The 18101-nt window shown below is 40.0% G+C and overlaps 1 protein-coding gene across 1 annotated transcript in view; it reads left to right on the top strand.

The window, feature by feature from the left end:
• LOC123670019 (phospholipid-transporting ATPase VA) overlaps window positions 1–18101 on the top strand; it is a 100478-nt gene that overhangs the window by 80147 nt on the left and 2230 nt on the right. The window contains exons 2-15 of the mRNA XM_045603514.1: window positions 969–1173; window positions 2212–3033; window positions 4752–4903; window positions 5097–5241; window positions 5696–5902; window positions 5999–6221; window positions 6415–6659; window positions 7583–7783; window positions 9155–9245; window positions 9648–9799; window positions 13064–13187; window positions 13888–14150; window positions 16055–16242; window positions 17008–17139. Of these exons, the coding sequence (XP_045459470.1) occupies window positions 969–1173; window positions 2212–3033; window positions 4752–4903; window positions 5097–5241; window positions 5696–5902; window positions 5999–6221; window positions 6415–6659; window positions 7583–7783; window positions 9155–9245; window positions 9648–9799; window positions 13064–13187; window positions 13888–14150; window positions 16055–16242; window positions 17008–17139 (3150 nt within the window). The remainder of the gene's footprint in view (window positions 1–968; window positions 1174–2211; window positions 3034–4751; window positions 4904–5096; window positions 5242–5695; window positions 5903–5998; window positions 6222–6414; window positions 6660–7582; window positions 7784–9154; window positions 9246–9647; window positions 9800–13063; window positions 13188–13887; window positions 14151–16054; window positions 16243–17007; window positions 17140–18101) is intronic.

Genomic DNA, 18101 nt, shown 5'->3' with positions numbered 1-18101 from the left:
TTTTGCCAACAGATTAAAAATATAAAACATTAACAACGTTAAAAATATAAACATTATTTAAATCCTTCGTTAGTGAAATATAAATAAATGTGTTTATCTCTTGTACCTTAATACTTATAGGTACTGTGTGTAAGGCATCGAATAAGAGAAGCATTCAAGTTAATCACTAGTTGTTAAAGGTTGTGATTAATCTATGTTAATAAGTAATTTTATTTATCATAAAAAAATGTTGTAAATAGTGGTAGAAAATAATATCAATTTTACATATTAATATTGTATATAGTTATGATTACATGACCTAAAAAGCGCTAGGTAGTCTTCAATCCCAAATACTTTCATTTTACAGTTGAAAGTTATACAAATTTATTATATAACGGTTTATCTTTTCTATTTGTAAACGAATATTACACAAGTTCATCCGACAGACATTGCACAGTTGTACTGTCCTGATGAACGGTCAAACCCATGTTGTAACATTCGTTATTTTTCGGAACATGACCCAATTTTATGCGCAATTAACTTCATTTTTCATGTTTTTTTTTAATATCACTAGGTCGGCAAACAAGCGTACGGCTCACCTGATGGTAAGAGCGTACCCGTACCGTAGCTTATAGACGCCTGCAACACCAAAAGCATCGCAAGTGCGTTGCCGACCCAATCAAGAAGCTCTGGTCACCTTACTCACCAACAGGAACACAATACTGCTTGAAAACAGTATTATTTAGCTGTGGTCTTCTGTAAGGTCGAGTTACTACCCCAGTCTTGCTGCTCCATATTTTGAGCAGGAAATTCCCGCAGTGCCCTACCTAAGTTGCTCATTTTTCATGGTATAAAAATCTTCTACATACTATTAGAAAAATTGAATAAAACATTGACTGTAATTGGTCCAGCCGTTGATGAGTTTAGCGTTTTGTCATTAGGCTATTTCATCTCTTGTCAAATTATTAATATATTTGTCTCTTTTACAGGTCAATGGAAAGGTACGTGCGAGTGAAATGGCGAGACGTACGCGTTGGTGATCTAGTCCACCTCTCGAACAACGAAGCTGTACCAGCTGACATGGTGCTGCTGCACTCCTCGAACCCACTGGGAATCTGTTACTTGGACACTTGCAACCTCGACGGCGAGACGAACTTGAAACAACGAATCGTCGCACCGGGATTTCGAGACAAAGTAAGTAAAATCATAATAGTTTTCAAGTATTTATTTTGTATGTAATAGGTACATGTTTAACATGTACCTATTACATACCATTTTCTTATGGTAGGCAACTTGATTTTAGGTAACAGTCGTCGAATATACATAACTTAGATCACAGAGATATCAAAAAAATAGTTAGTTGCGCCATCCTTTTTCATTTACTAACTAATTAACAAGATATTTTACTATGTATAAGCAAGTATTGAAAAATCTAGGATAATAATTGTGTTTGCAGGCAAACGAAGAAAAACCGACTTCAATTATATCGACAAGTAATACAACGTAGGTAGACGAAAAAATAGTCACGTAAATACGCATTATCAAAGACTACTGCAAAAGTTGTGATCAGATCTCGATGAAATTTAAATATGACCACATGATAAACATCGAGTTTCGATTAAATTAACAATCATCAAAATCGGTACACCCAGTAAAAAGTTATGCGGATTTTCGAGAGTTTCCCTCGATTTCTCTGGGATCCCATCATCAGATCCTGGTTCCCTTTTCATGGTACCAAACAAGTGATATCTCCTTTCCAACAAAAAAAGAATTATTAAAATCGATTCATAAACGAAGGAGTTATCCCCGAACATACATAAAAAATAGATATACGGTCGAATTGAGTAACCTCCTTTTTTGAAGTCGGTTAAAAACTAATCGTTTTTATTCTGATTTTTCTAGCAATAGGTATTTAAAGGTTATAATGTAATTGCTTTTTGTTCCATTGTGAAATATTTAGTTCACTAACTAGATATCCACTGAACTGTCAACTCACTGTGTAGCTTCAATATCTATGCTAAGCAGTTCTTGCATAATGAGATGGGCACAATAAAACAGCCAAGTTCATAGACTGATAGATATCATAATAGTCATTACTGCGACCAAATTGTAGAAATACGACTTTCTCTACGATTACTCGCTTTAAAATCCGTGACGATGCCGTGTCTACTGAGAAATACTATCAGTACTAGTATTAAACGGTACTTAACCTAATATTGTCTTCTTTTTCAGCAACTAGAATTTAATCCAATGAAGTTCAAAAGTTCTGTTGAAGTAGAACGACCCTCTACTAAAATATACAGATTTACTGGAACGATTGCGCATCCTAATGGCGGTCGCGTGCCTCTTAATTCAGAGAATCTTCTTTTACGAGAATGCACGATTAAGAATACAGACTACGTCGAAGGAATCGTCGTTTACGCAGGACATGAAACCAAAGCTATGCTCAACAACGGAGGACCGAGATATAAATGTTCGAAACTAGAACGAAAAATGAACACAGACGTCATATGGTGTGTGCTCGTCCTACTTTTCCTTTGTTGCGCTGGAGCGGTCGGATGCAAAGTGTGGTTAGATCAGTACAGTCCATTTCTAATTAAATACACGCCCTTCATACCCTACGCAGAAAAACCGGCATACGAAGGTTTGCTTATTTTTTGGACTTACATTATAGTGCTGCAAGTCATGATACCAGTTTCCCTCTACGTGACCATTGAAATGACGAAACTTTTACAAGTGTACCACATCCATCAGGATATTGAGATGTACGACGCAGAAACGAACACACGAACGGAATGTCGCGCGTTAAATATAACAGAAGAGTTAGGGCAGATCAGCTACCTGTTCAGTGATAAAACGGGGACCTTGACAGAAAATAAGATGGTGTTCAGGCGATGCACGGTAGGGGGAGTTGACTATGATCACCCGCCCGGGCCTGACGCGGAGCCCTCGTCCTCTTTACCTCCTATCGTTACTCCAATAACAAAAGTATCGCCGAACAGAAGAATGCTTCAACATTTACTAGATAGCAACGATGCTCAGCATACCCAAAAGGTAACGTATTCTTTCAATATAATAAAATAAATATTATTGACCCGTTTGTACACACGTTTAGATACAACGTCAGAAACCATGCAACGAATAGACAACAGATGAGGAGATCTCAATAATAAAAACTTCGTATATTGCACTTATCATTGAGTTAGTAGTAATATTTTATTATTATAATGAAACAACAATGAAACAAATTTTTCGTATTTTATCGTGGTTTCCTCTCGTGACCATAGTTGCTGTACAGTATACGAAACGTCGGGCTTCTAAAATAATTGTGTTTGCTCGCAAACGAAAAAAAAACCGACTTCAATTACATCGACAAGTAATACAACGTAGATCGACGAAAAAATAGTCAAGCAACTACGCATTATCAAAGATTACTCAAAAAGTAAGATCTCGATAAAATTTATATGTGACCACATGATAAACATCAGCTTTCGATTAAATTAAAAATTATCAAAATCGGTACACCCAGTAAAAAGTTATTACGGATTTTCGAGAGTTTCCCTCGATTTCTCTGGGATTCCATTATCAGATCCTGGTTTCCTTATCACGGTACCAAACTAGGGATATCTCCTTTCCAACAAAAAAAGAATTATCAAAATCGGTACATCCAGTAGAAAGTTATGCGGTATAATACAACGTAGGTCGACGAAAAAAGCGTCAAGTAAAAACGCATTATTAGATATAACTCGAAAAGTAGTTGTTAGATCTCAAATAAATTTAAATGGGACCAATTGGCACACACCACCTTTCGATTAAAACAAAATTTGTCGAAATCGGTCTACCCGGTCAAAAGTTCTGATGTAACATACATTAAAAAAAAAAAATGCAGTCGAATTGAGAACCTCCTCCTTTTTTGGAAGTCGGTTAAAAACATAATAAACCGCGATAAAATCCAAAAAAGCTGCTTCGTTATAATGAGTGAAATTCGCGTAAACATTTCAAAACAATAATTTATTTGTTTTCATACTTTGCATGTCTAATCAAATAAAACAAAATATAACCTTGATAGAGCAAATAACTTGTAAATAAATATTGGTCGATCAAAGTGGTGGAAAACTAATTTAAATATTTATTAACTCGTCAATCTGATGTAAAAAAAAAATATTAATGGACCGCAATTTGCATTTTGTTTAAACTCGAAAACGATGTGAATAATAAATAAGACTGAAAAAAAAACTGATGAAGAAACCTATATACACATAATTCAAAGGCATAGCCTGGGCTAATGTGTAATAAGTTATGTCGACAATTTATAACTAATTAATCGACTAACATAACTATAAAATATGAATACGATATAAAGTGACATTGTTAGATAAAAACTATAGAAAATGTCAATCAATTTAAAAATTGATTAGATTAGATTTGATAGATTAAGTGGTCCTAGATCTTTAGATCTAGGACCACTTAATCTATGGCCTTAGTTAGTAGGGTTATTAAGATTTATTGTTTTTATTTTTTTTTCTTTGATTTAATTTTAAAAAAAATGTATGGCTTCCCTCGATTAACTCTTGATTACCCAATTTAAAGTTTTCCACAATATTTCAGTGAATGGGAACACTCAACTTTTAAGTGAAAACCATACTTTTATATAATACTAATTTTAAATAAAATTAAAGATCAATAAATTGCTTTAACTTTCCGCATTGTCCTATAATACCTAGTAGTTTTTGAACTCCACGAATATGAAATTTGTCTGATACAACCAACAGGTCCGGGAATTTCTCTTAATCCTCGCGGTGTGCAACACAGTAGTAGTCAGCCAGCCGCACGTGGACGCTATGCAACTCTCCAGTTCTAGCAGTGACCAGTTCCGCTCGCAGAAGGCTGCAAGGTCGAACGGCACTTTACGATCCAACGATAAGTGAGTTACTTCCTAGAAATTAAACTCTTCTATGCCTTATTTATGATATAAAAATGTTGCTGTTTTATCCACTACGTACATTTTGTATTTTTAATTCGTAATCAAAGTTTTTAAAGTATAAATGAAAACATCAACTTTGCGATTTCGACCTTTCTTTTTAATTGATCTACAATACAATCCGATTGGTTTGGAGGTACGCTAGATTAACTGAATCTCGGTCCACCACGCCGTCACCTCCGCCGTCCACCACTTCGCCCCTACGCCTGCGCTTGCCAAAACTACCGTTCGGCAGTCGGGAAGAAAGCGTCAGTGAACCAAGCACTTCGGCTGAAATACAGGTATTGTCCATCACCTTATACTATATTTTTAACCCATACACATTCTTTTTAGGTCAGCTAGTAATGCCTTTTTTCAAAATAGCGTCAGAACAGAAATTTTTATTACAACATTCATTTACGAAATACGGCCTTCTTATAATTCTTCAGTTTATGTTATAAACTTTGCCCAATAAATCAGTCATCATAATAAATCAAGCTTAGGATCGCTAAATGTTCCATTAACTGTGAAGTGGGAAGTACGCAGTATATTAGTTTCCACTGTTTATCTAAAATGTCCGCAAAATGTAAAACGGTTAATAGTTTATCGTTAGATTTAAACCAACAGACTGTTTGTCATTTCCAAGATTTAACTTGGTACTAAAAATACTCACACTTGTTTAATGTATGTGACATAAAATCGATAACATTCATAGCTGTTCTATTATTATGACGTATTATTAATGCTACGTTCCAGATAGCACGTTTCGAAGCTGAAAGTCCAGATGAGTTGGCCTTAGCTGAAGCGGCGTTAGCTTATGGTTACGAGCTGCGGGGTCGGTCGCCCGATGACGTGGAACTGGGCATACGCGGGGAACTTACACACCTTAAAGTACTACGAGTGCAGCAATTCGATTCTAATAGGAAATGCATGTCCGTTGCTCTAAGAACACCCACGGGGCAGGTAACGCTTTTAGTATATTAGCTCTTTAATATGTAGATAACTAATTGGCAATTGTTTTGTGAAATAATTCGTTAAAAAATTTGTTTTTGCCTCCAGGTCGTCTTATACGTGAAGGGTGCAGATAATACCGTGTTAGGAGCTTTAGCACCAATGCGAGCTGGATCCGCAGAAGCGGCTGCTTATGAAAGAACTAGATCGCTCTTGTCAGAATACTCACGTGCGGGTCTACGTACGTTAGTCATGGCTAAACGTACCATGCAACCCGCACTTTGGGAAGAGTGGTTGGCTGGACATGCAAGAGCTTGTGAAATTGGAGAAGGTATTGTTTTTATTTTGGAAACAAATATCAAGATTCCGTTGGTAACAAATATCGCGAATGCTCTGACGATAAAAAGTAAGCTTTTTAATAACTATTAAAAAGCTTAATTTTGCTACTATGGTCGTAACGGTTACAAGGTGCAGTTAATCTACACATATCGTAATTTTATCGTGCTTTTTTGTTTCTTTATCAGGTAGAGAAAAACGTATTCGAGATTCGTTAGCGCGATTAGAAAGCGCTCTGACCCTTGTCGGAGCTACTGGTGTAGAAGATCGCCTGCAAGAAGATGTGCCGCGGACTGTGCGGGCGTTACTCGACGCGGGCATTGTCGTGTGGGTGCTGACCGGCGACAAACCTGAAACTGCCATAAATATTGCCTACTCTGCAGCCCTGTTTTCGCAGAGTGATCGTCTTCTCCATTTGATGTCACGGGATAAAGTGAGTTTAATACTTTTCAATTATTTATTATAGCTAATAGATGTTGCTATGTTGCACAATTGTATCGTTATAACCTCGACTCGGTCCTACCAATAGCAATCGCAGTATTACTATGACGCCCTGGCTTACTATCGCTCCAAAAGAATTAGTAGGTTTTGAGGCTACACTGAAATGCCGTTTTGTATTTTATTAACCGACTTCAAAGAAAGCAGGAGGTTCTCAATTTAACTGTATATAACTTTTTACTGGATGTGTCGATTTTGATCTTGAATGTGATAAAGTATTAATTTCGACAAGATCTTACATGTACTTTTTTATTTATCTCTCTCTCTAATAATACCTATTTAATTAACTATTTATTGAACTCGGTTTTTTTTTTCGTTTGCGAGCAAACACTCAGTTTTTTTTTAAATATATAACTAGGTCGACAAACAAACGTACGGCGCACCTGATGGCAAGCGATTACTGTAGCTTATAAACCTATGCAATACCGAAGCATCGCAAGCGCGCGTCCGACCTATCCCTAATTCCACCCTAGATCTCTGATCACCTTACTCTCCAACAGGAACGCAACACTGCTTGAAAACAGTATTATTATTATTATTTTTTATCTCACTATTTCGGCAAACAAGCGTACGGCTCACCTGATAAGCGTACGGCTCACCTGATGCTAAACAATTACCGTAGCTTATAAACGCCTGCAACACCAGATGCATCGCAAGCGCGTTGCCGACCCAATCCCTAACCCCCCCCCCCAGGAGCTCTGGTCACCTTACTCACCAACAGGAACATAATACCGCTTGAAAACAGTATTATTTAGCTGTGATCTTCAGTAAGGTCGCGGTACTTCCCCAGTTGGGCCGCAGGGGATTTCCCGCTGTGTGCTCAGTTTCGATGTGACTTGTAAAATGGGCGTCCCGCAGGAGCACGCGGAGTCCACGATCCAGGGCTACCTGCAGGGCGCGGCGGCGGGCGGCGGCGCGCTGGTGGTGGACGGGCGCACGCTCACGTACATCCTGGACCGGCGCTCCGGCCTCGTGGCGCCCTTCCTGTCGCTGGCGCGCCGCTGCTCCGCCGTGCTGTGCTGCCGCGCCACGCCGCTGCAGAAGGCTTACATCGTCAAGGTCTGTCGGGCGCGGGCAGCCCGTGACCCGCTGCTAGTAGGAGAAGCAGCATAGTTTTCTCAATTTTTGTCACTACATCTTCTTTCAGACCACACCGTTTCCTTATCTCACTATTTCTTATCCTGTCACTCAGTTTAACTCCTATCATACTTCTTAACGCTCTCATGAGCCTTGTTAGACACCTTCCGACTGCTCATAAAGGAGTGCAAAGCTCCATTCACCCTGTTTCCTGCATTCACTCTTCTTTCAATATCACTTTCACGCTTTTCATCTCTTGTAAACTTTGAACCCAGATACACAAACTCATTCACCTGTTCAATTTGTTCGTCTCCAATCACGCAGTCTGTCATTGCCTCATCTCTTTCAAACACTATCATCATTGTTTTATTATAATGAGTGAAATTCGCTTAACCACGCTGCTGCACTGCGGGCCGGCGGCTATGTTCCCCACTATGAGTAACGATCGCTATCGGGTATTTATGATAACGACCGGAACCGACGGTTGAACGTGCTCTCCGAGGCACGGTGCAGACCCACAAGGACAGACATCCAAACCGGAAAGATATATTTATAAAAATACAAATATCCAACCCGAGTGGAAATCAAATCCGCAAAGTATTTGTGTTTTAAGCGACTACTCGAACCACTACATAAGAGCGGTGGTCTCTATCTATATTCACGACCATTATATCTCGTCTTTTTTATGCTATAAAGGTCACAAACGAGCATACGTTCGCGCCTGATGGTAAGCGGGTACCGTAGTCTGTGGACGCCTGTATCGCCAGGAGTATTACAAGCGAGTTGTTGACCTTATCTTCCACCCTCCCCCGGAGCTCTGGCTACCTTACTCAACACAGGAACACAACACTACTTGAAGGCGGTGCTACTTTGCCATAATCTTCTCTAAGGATGAGGTACTTCTACAGTCGGGTTGCTCCTGCTGTGCCCCACATCAATCATATCTCTATTCTATCTACCATTTCACCCTTTTACACGTTCTCATTCTCTTTCTTTTTCACATCCCTCTTTCCTGTCCTCATTCCTCTTCCCGTGTCCCTTTCTATACCTCTCATTTCCCAACTCTATCTCATTTAACTTTTGATATTTTTTGCATTAAAATAAAATTAAGTACATAAACAGGAGGAAATTATAACTTTAAAATTTGCCTCCATTTAAATTGTCATTATACTCACTTATGGCTCTTCGATCTTTCGATACTTACATTTCTTCCTCCTTGATTTTTATGTATAGACAATAGTGCTCTGTAAAAGTTCCTCTATCAGTAAAACTGATCCGTATACGTTAATTAATTTTGACAAGGTTATGAATTAATGATTCATTTGAAATAATTTCCTTTTTTTATTATTTCAGGCAGTAAAGGAAGAATTAGGAGTCACGACTTTGGCTATAGGCGACGGAGCAAACGATGTATCGATGATTCAAACGGCCGATGTTGGAGTCGGTAAGAATACTAAATTATTTAAGTTTCAAACGATAGATACTTGCCGTAACTTTTAAAACTGTTTGTTTAATAAACAGAAATAAATTATTTTCTATAATTATTATATGCATAAAACATAAAATGTAACTACACATATTAATGTTGTTTTTCTATATAAGTAACCTACACGGTGACGCTCAAGCCAAGTGATCTCGCTAGTAGAAACCTTTAGGATAAACATCCGTTCTTAGCCCTCAAGAGTGCTCTCAATTGTTACTACATGTACTGTGAACGCCGTGAGGGTCAACAACTACACAGACACTTCAAAATCAAAACTAAGTATAAAAATAAATACGTAGGTAAAGAAATTTTGGCCTACAACATGTGCATATATTTATTTACTAAAAAATATTATTTTCTTAGGGCTATCGGGACAGGAAGGTCGTCAAGCAGTAATGGCGTCAGACTTCGCGCTTTCTCGCTTTAAGTTCATCGAAAGGCTCCTGTTGGTGCACGGACATTGGTGTTACGATCGCCTCGCTCGGATGATTTTGTACTTTTTCCTTAAAAATGCCGTAAGTACCGATAAACTTATTTGATGATGCATTTGTTTATCTAATTAAATCTATTGAAATAGTTTCATTGTTATTACATTTTTTTTTTATGTTCACTACTCAAACTTTATAATACTTAATGACCCGTGTGATTTTACTTCTGAGTATGTTTATACTGTCCCGTTTCTATATTGCTTAGTCTTATGTTTAATTTACCTTATCAGTACTTGTAACTATTAAAATCACGTCTATAAAATTTTAAAACTTTATTCCTCTTTATAGTGTTAGTATAAATGTTTCATTGATTCAGTTTGTAGCATCCATATTTGTTATATATAAATTCATTCAATTGCTATGTTTCTTTAAAAATTTGTTACTGAAAAATTTTAAATCATACTCAGGTCTATTTGTTAATTTATTTTTAAACTATGCTATTCTTATATCAAAGTTTTACAATTTAAAATACAGTAGAATAAACTATTTCGACCACCCAATATTTATTTCTTACAGCATTCGTTTAAACTACTTGATAGAAAAGTATTGTATTGAAATTCTATATACCGCTGTTTTATTTAAGCCTAATGATGTAGTTTGTTATGTTTTATTTACATCGATAATCATATTATTTTTGTCTACCCTAATTTTATTTTATTTTATATGGTTCTCACATTCTTTATTTGTAAACGCTTTTGTCCATCATTTATTGTTTTTTATCGACCTATTTATTTCTTATATTTCGATTTACTTAATAATAGAAAAACTACAACATAATGGGTAGTTATAGTATTAATATCTATCATCAAAACACTCGGGGACTGCGAACAAAAACTCACGGGTTTAAAAGAAATCTGCTATTAAATTCCTACGACATCGTTTCGTTAACGGAAACGTGGCTTCTCGACGGCATCGGTAATAATGAGATCTTCGATGATCGGTACGTAGTTTGGCGCAGGGATAGGAACTATTTTATCACACAAGAAAAGTTAGGCGGAGGTGTCCTTTTTGCCGTGAATAAGAAATTTATGGTAGTAGAACGTCCTGAGTGGTCTTCTACGGCGGAAGACTTGTGGGTCACCTTGTCATGCAGTAAAGATAGTCGTAAACTGCGAAAAATCCACTTCTGTACCGTCTATCTCTGTAGTGCTAACCTTGGTAATTCATTTAATGTACAACTTCAAAACTTCACTGAAAACTTATCATTGATCATAAATTCATGTCCAAATGATGTATTTGTAATAATGGGAGATTTCAATTTGAGTAATATTGCGTGGTCCTACGAAGCTTACGATTCCCCTCAGTTCTCGAACGCAGCAGGTGAAGCACAAATCTATTTTCTTGATACCTTGGCTGAATGTAATTTAACTCAATACAACCATTGTCATAATATCTATGGTAGGCTTTTGGATCTAGTACTGTCTAATACTGATTGCTTGGTCTCTGCCTGTGACTCATTACCTGTGACCATTAGTGCCTGAAGATGCGCACCATAAATCACTAGAAATCCACTTGCATCTACATGACGTTGAGTTACTTGAAACTAATATACATATTTACCGATTACAGCAGAGCTTTCGACCGTATAGACCACTCTTTGCTTCTCGAAAAGCTCTACTTGGCGGGAATCCATGGCAGTCTCTTCAGGTGGTTTTCTTCTTATATCGAAAATAGATCTCAGGCTGTGGTTCTTAATGGTTTCTCTTCTGCATGGTGTCATGTACCATCAGGTGTTCCCCAGGGATCGTTGCTGGGACCCCTTCTCTTTAACATTTTTATAAATGATATAAGCTCATGTTTTCAACATTCACAATTTCTTTTGTATGCAGACGACATGAAGGTATTTAGAACTATAAAAGATTTGACTGACTGTAACTTGCTGCAGGAAGACCTGGACAGACTCGCGGAGTATTGCCATAATAATAAGTTAGACCTCAACGTATCTAAATGCTCTTCCATGACTTTCAGCCGCTCTTCTAAAGCAATACAGTTCCCTTATAAATTGAAAGCACAAGTACTAGTAAAGGTGTCAGAAGTTCGTGATCTCGGTGTCATTCATGATTCAAAGCTTACATACAACAAGCATTTGGACTATATTATCAATAAGGCTAATAGATCGTTGGGATTTATCTGTAGAATGAGTTCGGAATTCAGGAATATTAAAACCTTAAAAATTCTCTACTGCTCCTATGTTCGTAGCTCCCTGGAGTATTGTTCTCAGGTTTGGAATCCGCAATACCTTATTTATATTAATAGGCTAGAGTCAATCCAAAAAAGATTTATTAGACGCATACAATCTAAATGCAAAACATACGATTCTAGTTATGAATCTAGAGCTAGGAGATTCCATCTTCTCCCTCTTTTTGAAAGACGTCGTATAGCTGATATTGTTACCTTACTAAAAATTGCTCAAAACAAAATAGATTCTCCCCTACTTTTATCGAAAATATATCTGAAAGTCCCTACAAGGTCCACAAGAATTCCATCTTTCTTGTATACTCCATTTTGTAGCACTAACTACCGAAAAAATGCTTTCTTAATTAGAACCTCTAAAGAAATTAATACTTTGAATGACATTCCAGAACTTGATTTTGATTTATTCAATACATCAGTCGATGTTCTGAAAAGCACTATGACAAGGCACTGGTTTGATGCGATTTCTTAAAGTGTGTATTAAGCATTTTATTATTATATTTATCATTACCTGCAGTTTAAGCTTTGGTTTTATTTAGCAAAGTACTATATGTATAAACGTGTGAATTTTTTGTGTAATAGCTTTAAAGTTAGGTTTTGTGTTGACAAAGAACTGGATTAACGTAATTCTGTATAACTTGTAAATATGTTTAATTGAACGCTGTGCAATGGTTTTATATTAGTCACTGCTTACTGTACAAGCTCTAGTTTTTTTATGTAGCAACCGTATGTGAAAACTTTTAAATGGTGTATTTTTATTTTATTTTTTATGTAATTAGCTTTAAACTAAGTCTCTGTACACTGTCTGTTTTCCAAATAAATCAAAATAAAATAAAATAAAATCCCACCGCTGAGCAAAGGAGTCTTTCCCTATGTAGGAGGTTTACATAAAAGTGCTAGGTCGTCAAACCTCTTTGTATTGTGTCGTCAGTATGCCGTTCGCTCGCGAATTGCACTTCGAGAGTGCAAGGTGACTCGTCAAAATTAAGAGCCTAATAAAAACCAGACACCGTTTAGTTTTTTTATTTATCGAAAAGCCTGGCAACACTAGGCATATAGATCTTTATCATAAGCTATATATGAAATAAAATGTTCCAGACGTTCGTGTTCATAGTGTTCTGGTACCAGCTGTACTGCGGGTTCTCGTCGTCGGTGATGATCGACCAGCTGCACCTCATGGCTTACAACCTCGCCTTCACCGCCTTCCCGCCTATTGTCATCGGTATTGCTATGTTGTTTTTATTTTCCATTCGTTTGATTCGAGAAGAGCAGACTTAAGTCATTTATCACACTGCTTAGTCAGAGACTATACTGGTATGAAATATCAAATTATTATTGTAATAAGTAAATAAGAATAATATACTGTTTGATCTAATATTACTGCAGTGGGCTGAACTGACTGACTGACTGTCTATTAGGGTTACCTAATAGTCAATCCTCCTTTTTTGAATACTCCCCCAGGAACCTCCTCCTTTTTTTTAATTCGGTTAAAAATTAAATTTAACTATTTTAAAACAAACAAATAGAAAGAAAGATTTTAGTATTTTTTTTTTTATGTCACTAGGTCGGCAAATAAGTGTACGGCTCACCTGATGGTAAGCGATTACCATAGCTTATAGACACCTGCAACACCAGAAGCATCGCAAGCGCGTTGCCGACCCAATCCCCAATCCCCCAGGAGCTCTGGTCACCTTACTCACCGACAGGAACACAATACTGCTTGAAAACAGTATTATTTTGCTGTGATCTTCAATAAAATTTTAGTGGTCAACCGTGAGGTTTTTTAAATAAATGGTTATCATCGATCAATCGAAAAAACATCGATACATGGAATATATCGATGGCTTTTCGAAACATCGAAACATCGAGCCCCCGACGCACGAACGTGTGACGAGTGACGTAGTGACGAGACGTGCCCGCAGGCGCGTACGACCGCGCGGCGCCCGCGGCGCTGCTGCTGGAGCGGCCGGGCCTGTACGGCGCCAGCCGCCGCGGCCGCGCCTACCGCGCGCACTCCTACTGGCTGGTGCTGGCCGAGTCCGTCTACGTCTCCGTCGTGGTCTTCTTCACCGCGGCCGCCGCCTACTGGGACTCGGACGTCGACCTGTGGCTCTTCGGCCTCGCCAACATGACCTGCTGCCTCGTCATCATGCTGCTCTACGTCGCCATCGAGACTAGGAGCTGGGTGAGTCGCGTTTACGTCGCTTGTTCTGTGGAGTTCAACTTCTTTACGCACGCTCGACTCGGGGAGTTACGAAGTGTGATCGGGCGCGGCGAGCGGAAGTTGAGACGGAGATATAAGTTAGATGGAGCTAAAGAAGTTTTACTTCAGTCGTGTCCTTTACATTTTTTTAAAAAGTAATTGCGGAGTTTCTTGCCTATTTTTCTTTGCAAAATCTACGTTCCAAATCGGTGGTGGCTTTACTTTTATTGTAATTAATTGACTGAGTTAAATATAAATTTTTAAAATAATGATTCAAAAGTGCTATTGGAGCCTTTGTAAATAAAGTAATTTTTTATATTGATTCTAATTACGCATATGAACGTCGATACCTAGAGCGAAGAATTGTGAGTGGAGGGATCCTCCATATTCCATTATATTCAATAGTATGAAAAAAAAATTAACTTTTAAATACGTAGCGACTAATCGGTCAATTATATCCCATCATTTTTGTTTAAGGTTTGCTCGTTGCACAAATAAAAATCCGACTTCAAAAACGACATAAAAATGTTTAGCTTGGTTTTGTTCCTTTAATTTTGAAGTTGGATCAGGTATTCTGAACAAATATATTATATTTTTATTTATTGGTATAAACGAATGTTTCATGCAGCTATTTCACAAAAAACTTGTAAGTTTGTTTGTGTGGAAAAGTGTGTCACATCACCCATAGCAATGATTTGTTTTGAAATGACGTTAAAATCGTTTTAGAAACAAAAGTTTAGATTTCACTGACAAAAAATAACTACGCACGATTATTCACTTTAAATAGTTACAAATTATTGTTTTATTTACGTTGAGATAAAATAGTTTGTGAAAGAATGTGAGGCTTGGCGAAAAAATTATTTTGAGTTTAGGTTTACATTCTTATTCCTTGGACGTATTGTTGTTGTGGGCTCGGTTTTCCACATTTAGACGCAAAGGTTGTCCGTTATGCGTGAAAAGAGGGCTGACTAGTTCAACCAGCCCAGGAACGACGGACCTTCCTTGGACGTAAAACTAATAGTAGAATATTGTCGCATAAAACACCGGTGGTTTGCGGGTTCGATACCCGCTCAGGATGAGTACCTAAGAGACTCCCTACCGTGCCTCGGTTAGCACGTTAAGCTGTCGATTCCGGTTGTTATTATATACACCTGACAGCGTTCGTTACTTATAGTAGGGAATGTACCCGCCAACCCCCAGTGGAACGGCGGTGGATTTAGCTCCAATCCTTCTCCTACATGGAGAAAGAAGCCTTTGCCCAACAGTGGTATGTTACAGGCTGAATTGTAGAATCTTTTTGTGTGATTAATCAATAGTAAAAAAATCATATTTATCTAAAATACACATTATTATGTCTTCTCAAGAATAAGTTTTAATGTTTTTTCATAGATTACTAGACCCTAAAACGAGACACTCTCTGTTTCACCCGCGTTGTGTTTCCGCACTTGTCAGTTTGTTGTTGTCTTTGCGTATACAGTTTGTCATCACACCGCACGCTCACACATAGACACTAGCGCATAATATGAATGTGTTTTCCGTGCTGAGGAAGTCCGTGAACAGGTTACGGGATATTTTTTTAACCAATTATGTCGGCAAACAAACGTACGGCTCACCTGAGGGTAAGAGATTACCGTAGCTTATAGACAGACGCCTGCAACATCAAAAGCATCGCAAGCGCGTTGCTGACTCAACCCCCAATCCTCTCGGGAACTCTTACTCTCGGGGTCGCTTTACTCTCCAACAGGAACATAATACTGCTGAGAGCAATATTATTTAGTTGTAATCTTGTATAAGGTCGAGGTACTTCCCCAGTCGGACTGTTCCATATATTGAGCAGGATATTTCCTGCTGTCCCCTACCATACTTCACGTACTTTTGTCTCGCAGACGGTGATCCACCTGCTGGCGCTGACGGGGTCGCTGGGCTCGTTCTTCGCGTTGACTCTGGTGTACCAGACGGTGTGCGTGACGTGCTTCAAGCTGCCGTCCACGTACTACGTGATGCACCACGCCTTCGTCGATCCCGTCTACTGGCTCGTGGTCGTTTTGACCGCTGTCACTGCGCTCGCGCCGAGGTAAAGTGATATAAGTAATAGTTTTCGCAATTTGTCATATTAGTTCAAATATGCGAAATAGTAGCGCAGCTCGATTACTTAATTTGGTTCTTGCACATAATCACAGATGGCTCTAATTTTATATTATTATGATGGGAATGTAAAAATATTTAGTTTAAAAAATCTAAGATTTTATCAGTTTTCATATTCCATAGGCTTCTTATATAATAGTTTCCTGACATAATAAAAAAAAATAGCTCATTCCGAAAGCACAATCTCCTTCGGAGCCGTGCAATATAAAAATGTAGCCATGCAAAGTTTATATCACTGAAAAGAAAAGAGAGATATATATCATTTTGATCTTAGGATATATATCACTCATTTAGCTCTTCAGCTCATTTAGCTCAGTGAAATAATTTTATAATGCAACCAAAATACAACCTTATGTTGTCGTAAAAAAATACTTTTTCGCTTGTTCAAAGCAAGACGATGAAGTGAAATAGGAATCGAAAAGATACAGAGCCATAGCTAACTATCTCTCTCTTTCGCGTGATAAACGCCATCGTCCGATCGAGTGGCTCACTAGCTCAGTCTCGTTTACTCCCGCTCATTACGTCAGTCTCTCGAAAATGAATCATAAGCCTAGTGAGCTGGAGATATATTTGAAACGCAAGTGAGCTGATAAGAGACTAGCTCACTTGAAAAGATATGTTTCATTTGTATCATGTGAAGTGAGTACTTCACACGATTCCCCCCGGGGGCAGTAGTAACGGCGCGCCTGTGCAGGCTGGCGTGGCACGCGGCGCGCAACTCCGCGCGGCCGGGCGCGCTGCGCCGCGCCGTGCTGGCGCGGCGCCGCCGCGCGCGCCCCTACGCCGCGCACTACCACACGCCCTCCGCCTCCGCGCACGTCTACAGGTACAGTCCCCCGAGTAGCCGTAGTAACCGCGCGCTGTGCAGGCTGGCGTGCCCACTACCACACCCGCCCCTACGCCGCGCACTACCACACGCCCTCCGCCTCCGCGCACGTCTACAGGTACAGTCCCCCGAGTAGCCGTAGTAACCGCGCGCTGTGCAGGCTGGCGTGCCCACTACCACACCCGCCCCTACGCCGCGCACTACCACACGCCCTCCGCCTCCGCGCACGTCTACAGGTACAGTCCCCCGAGTAGCCGTAGTAACCGCGCACTGTGCAGGCTGGCGTGCCCACTACCACACCCGCCCCTCCGCCGCGCACTACCACACGCCCTCCGCCTCCGCGCACGTCTACAGGTACAGTCCCCCGAGTAGCCGTAGTAACCGCGCGCTGTGCAGGCTGGCGTGCCCACTACCACACCCGCCCCTACGCCGCGCACTACCACACGCCCTCCGCCTCCGCGCACGTCTACAGGTACAGTCCCCCGAGTAGCCGTAGTAACCGCGCACTGTGCAGGCTGGCGTGCCCACTACCACACCCGCCCCTACGCCGCGCACTACCACACGCCCTCCGCCTCCGCGCACGTCTACAGGTACAGTCCCCCGAGTAGCCGTAGTAACCGCGCACTGTGCAGGCTGGCGTGCCCACTACCACACCCGCCCCTACGCCGCGCACTACCACACGCCCTCCGCCTCCGCGCACGTCTACAGGTACAGTCCCCCGAGTAGCCGTAGTAACCGCGCACTGTGCAGGCTGGCGTGCCCACTACCACACCCGCCCCTACGCCGCGCACTACCACACGCCCTCCGCCTCCGCGCACGTCTACAGGTACAGTCCCCCGAGTAGCCGTAGTAACCGCGCACTGTGCAGGCTGGCGTGCCCACTACCACACCCGCCCCTACGCCGCGCACTACCACACGCCCTCCGCCTCCGCGCACGTCTACAGGTACAGTCCCCCGAGTAG

Source organism: Melitaea cinxia, chromosome 4 (assembly GCF_905220565.1).
Source record: "Melitaea cinxia chromosome 4, ilMelCinx1.1, whole genome shotgun sequence".
NCBI classification, from domain to species: domain Eukaryota; kingdom Metazoa; phylum Arthropoda; class Insecta; order Lepidoptera; family Nymphalidae; genus Melitaea; species Melitaea cinxia.
The sequence above is the reverse complement of the archived record's forward strand: the minus strand, read 5'-3'. Positions and strand labels throughout refer to the sequence as shown.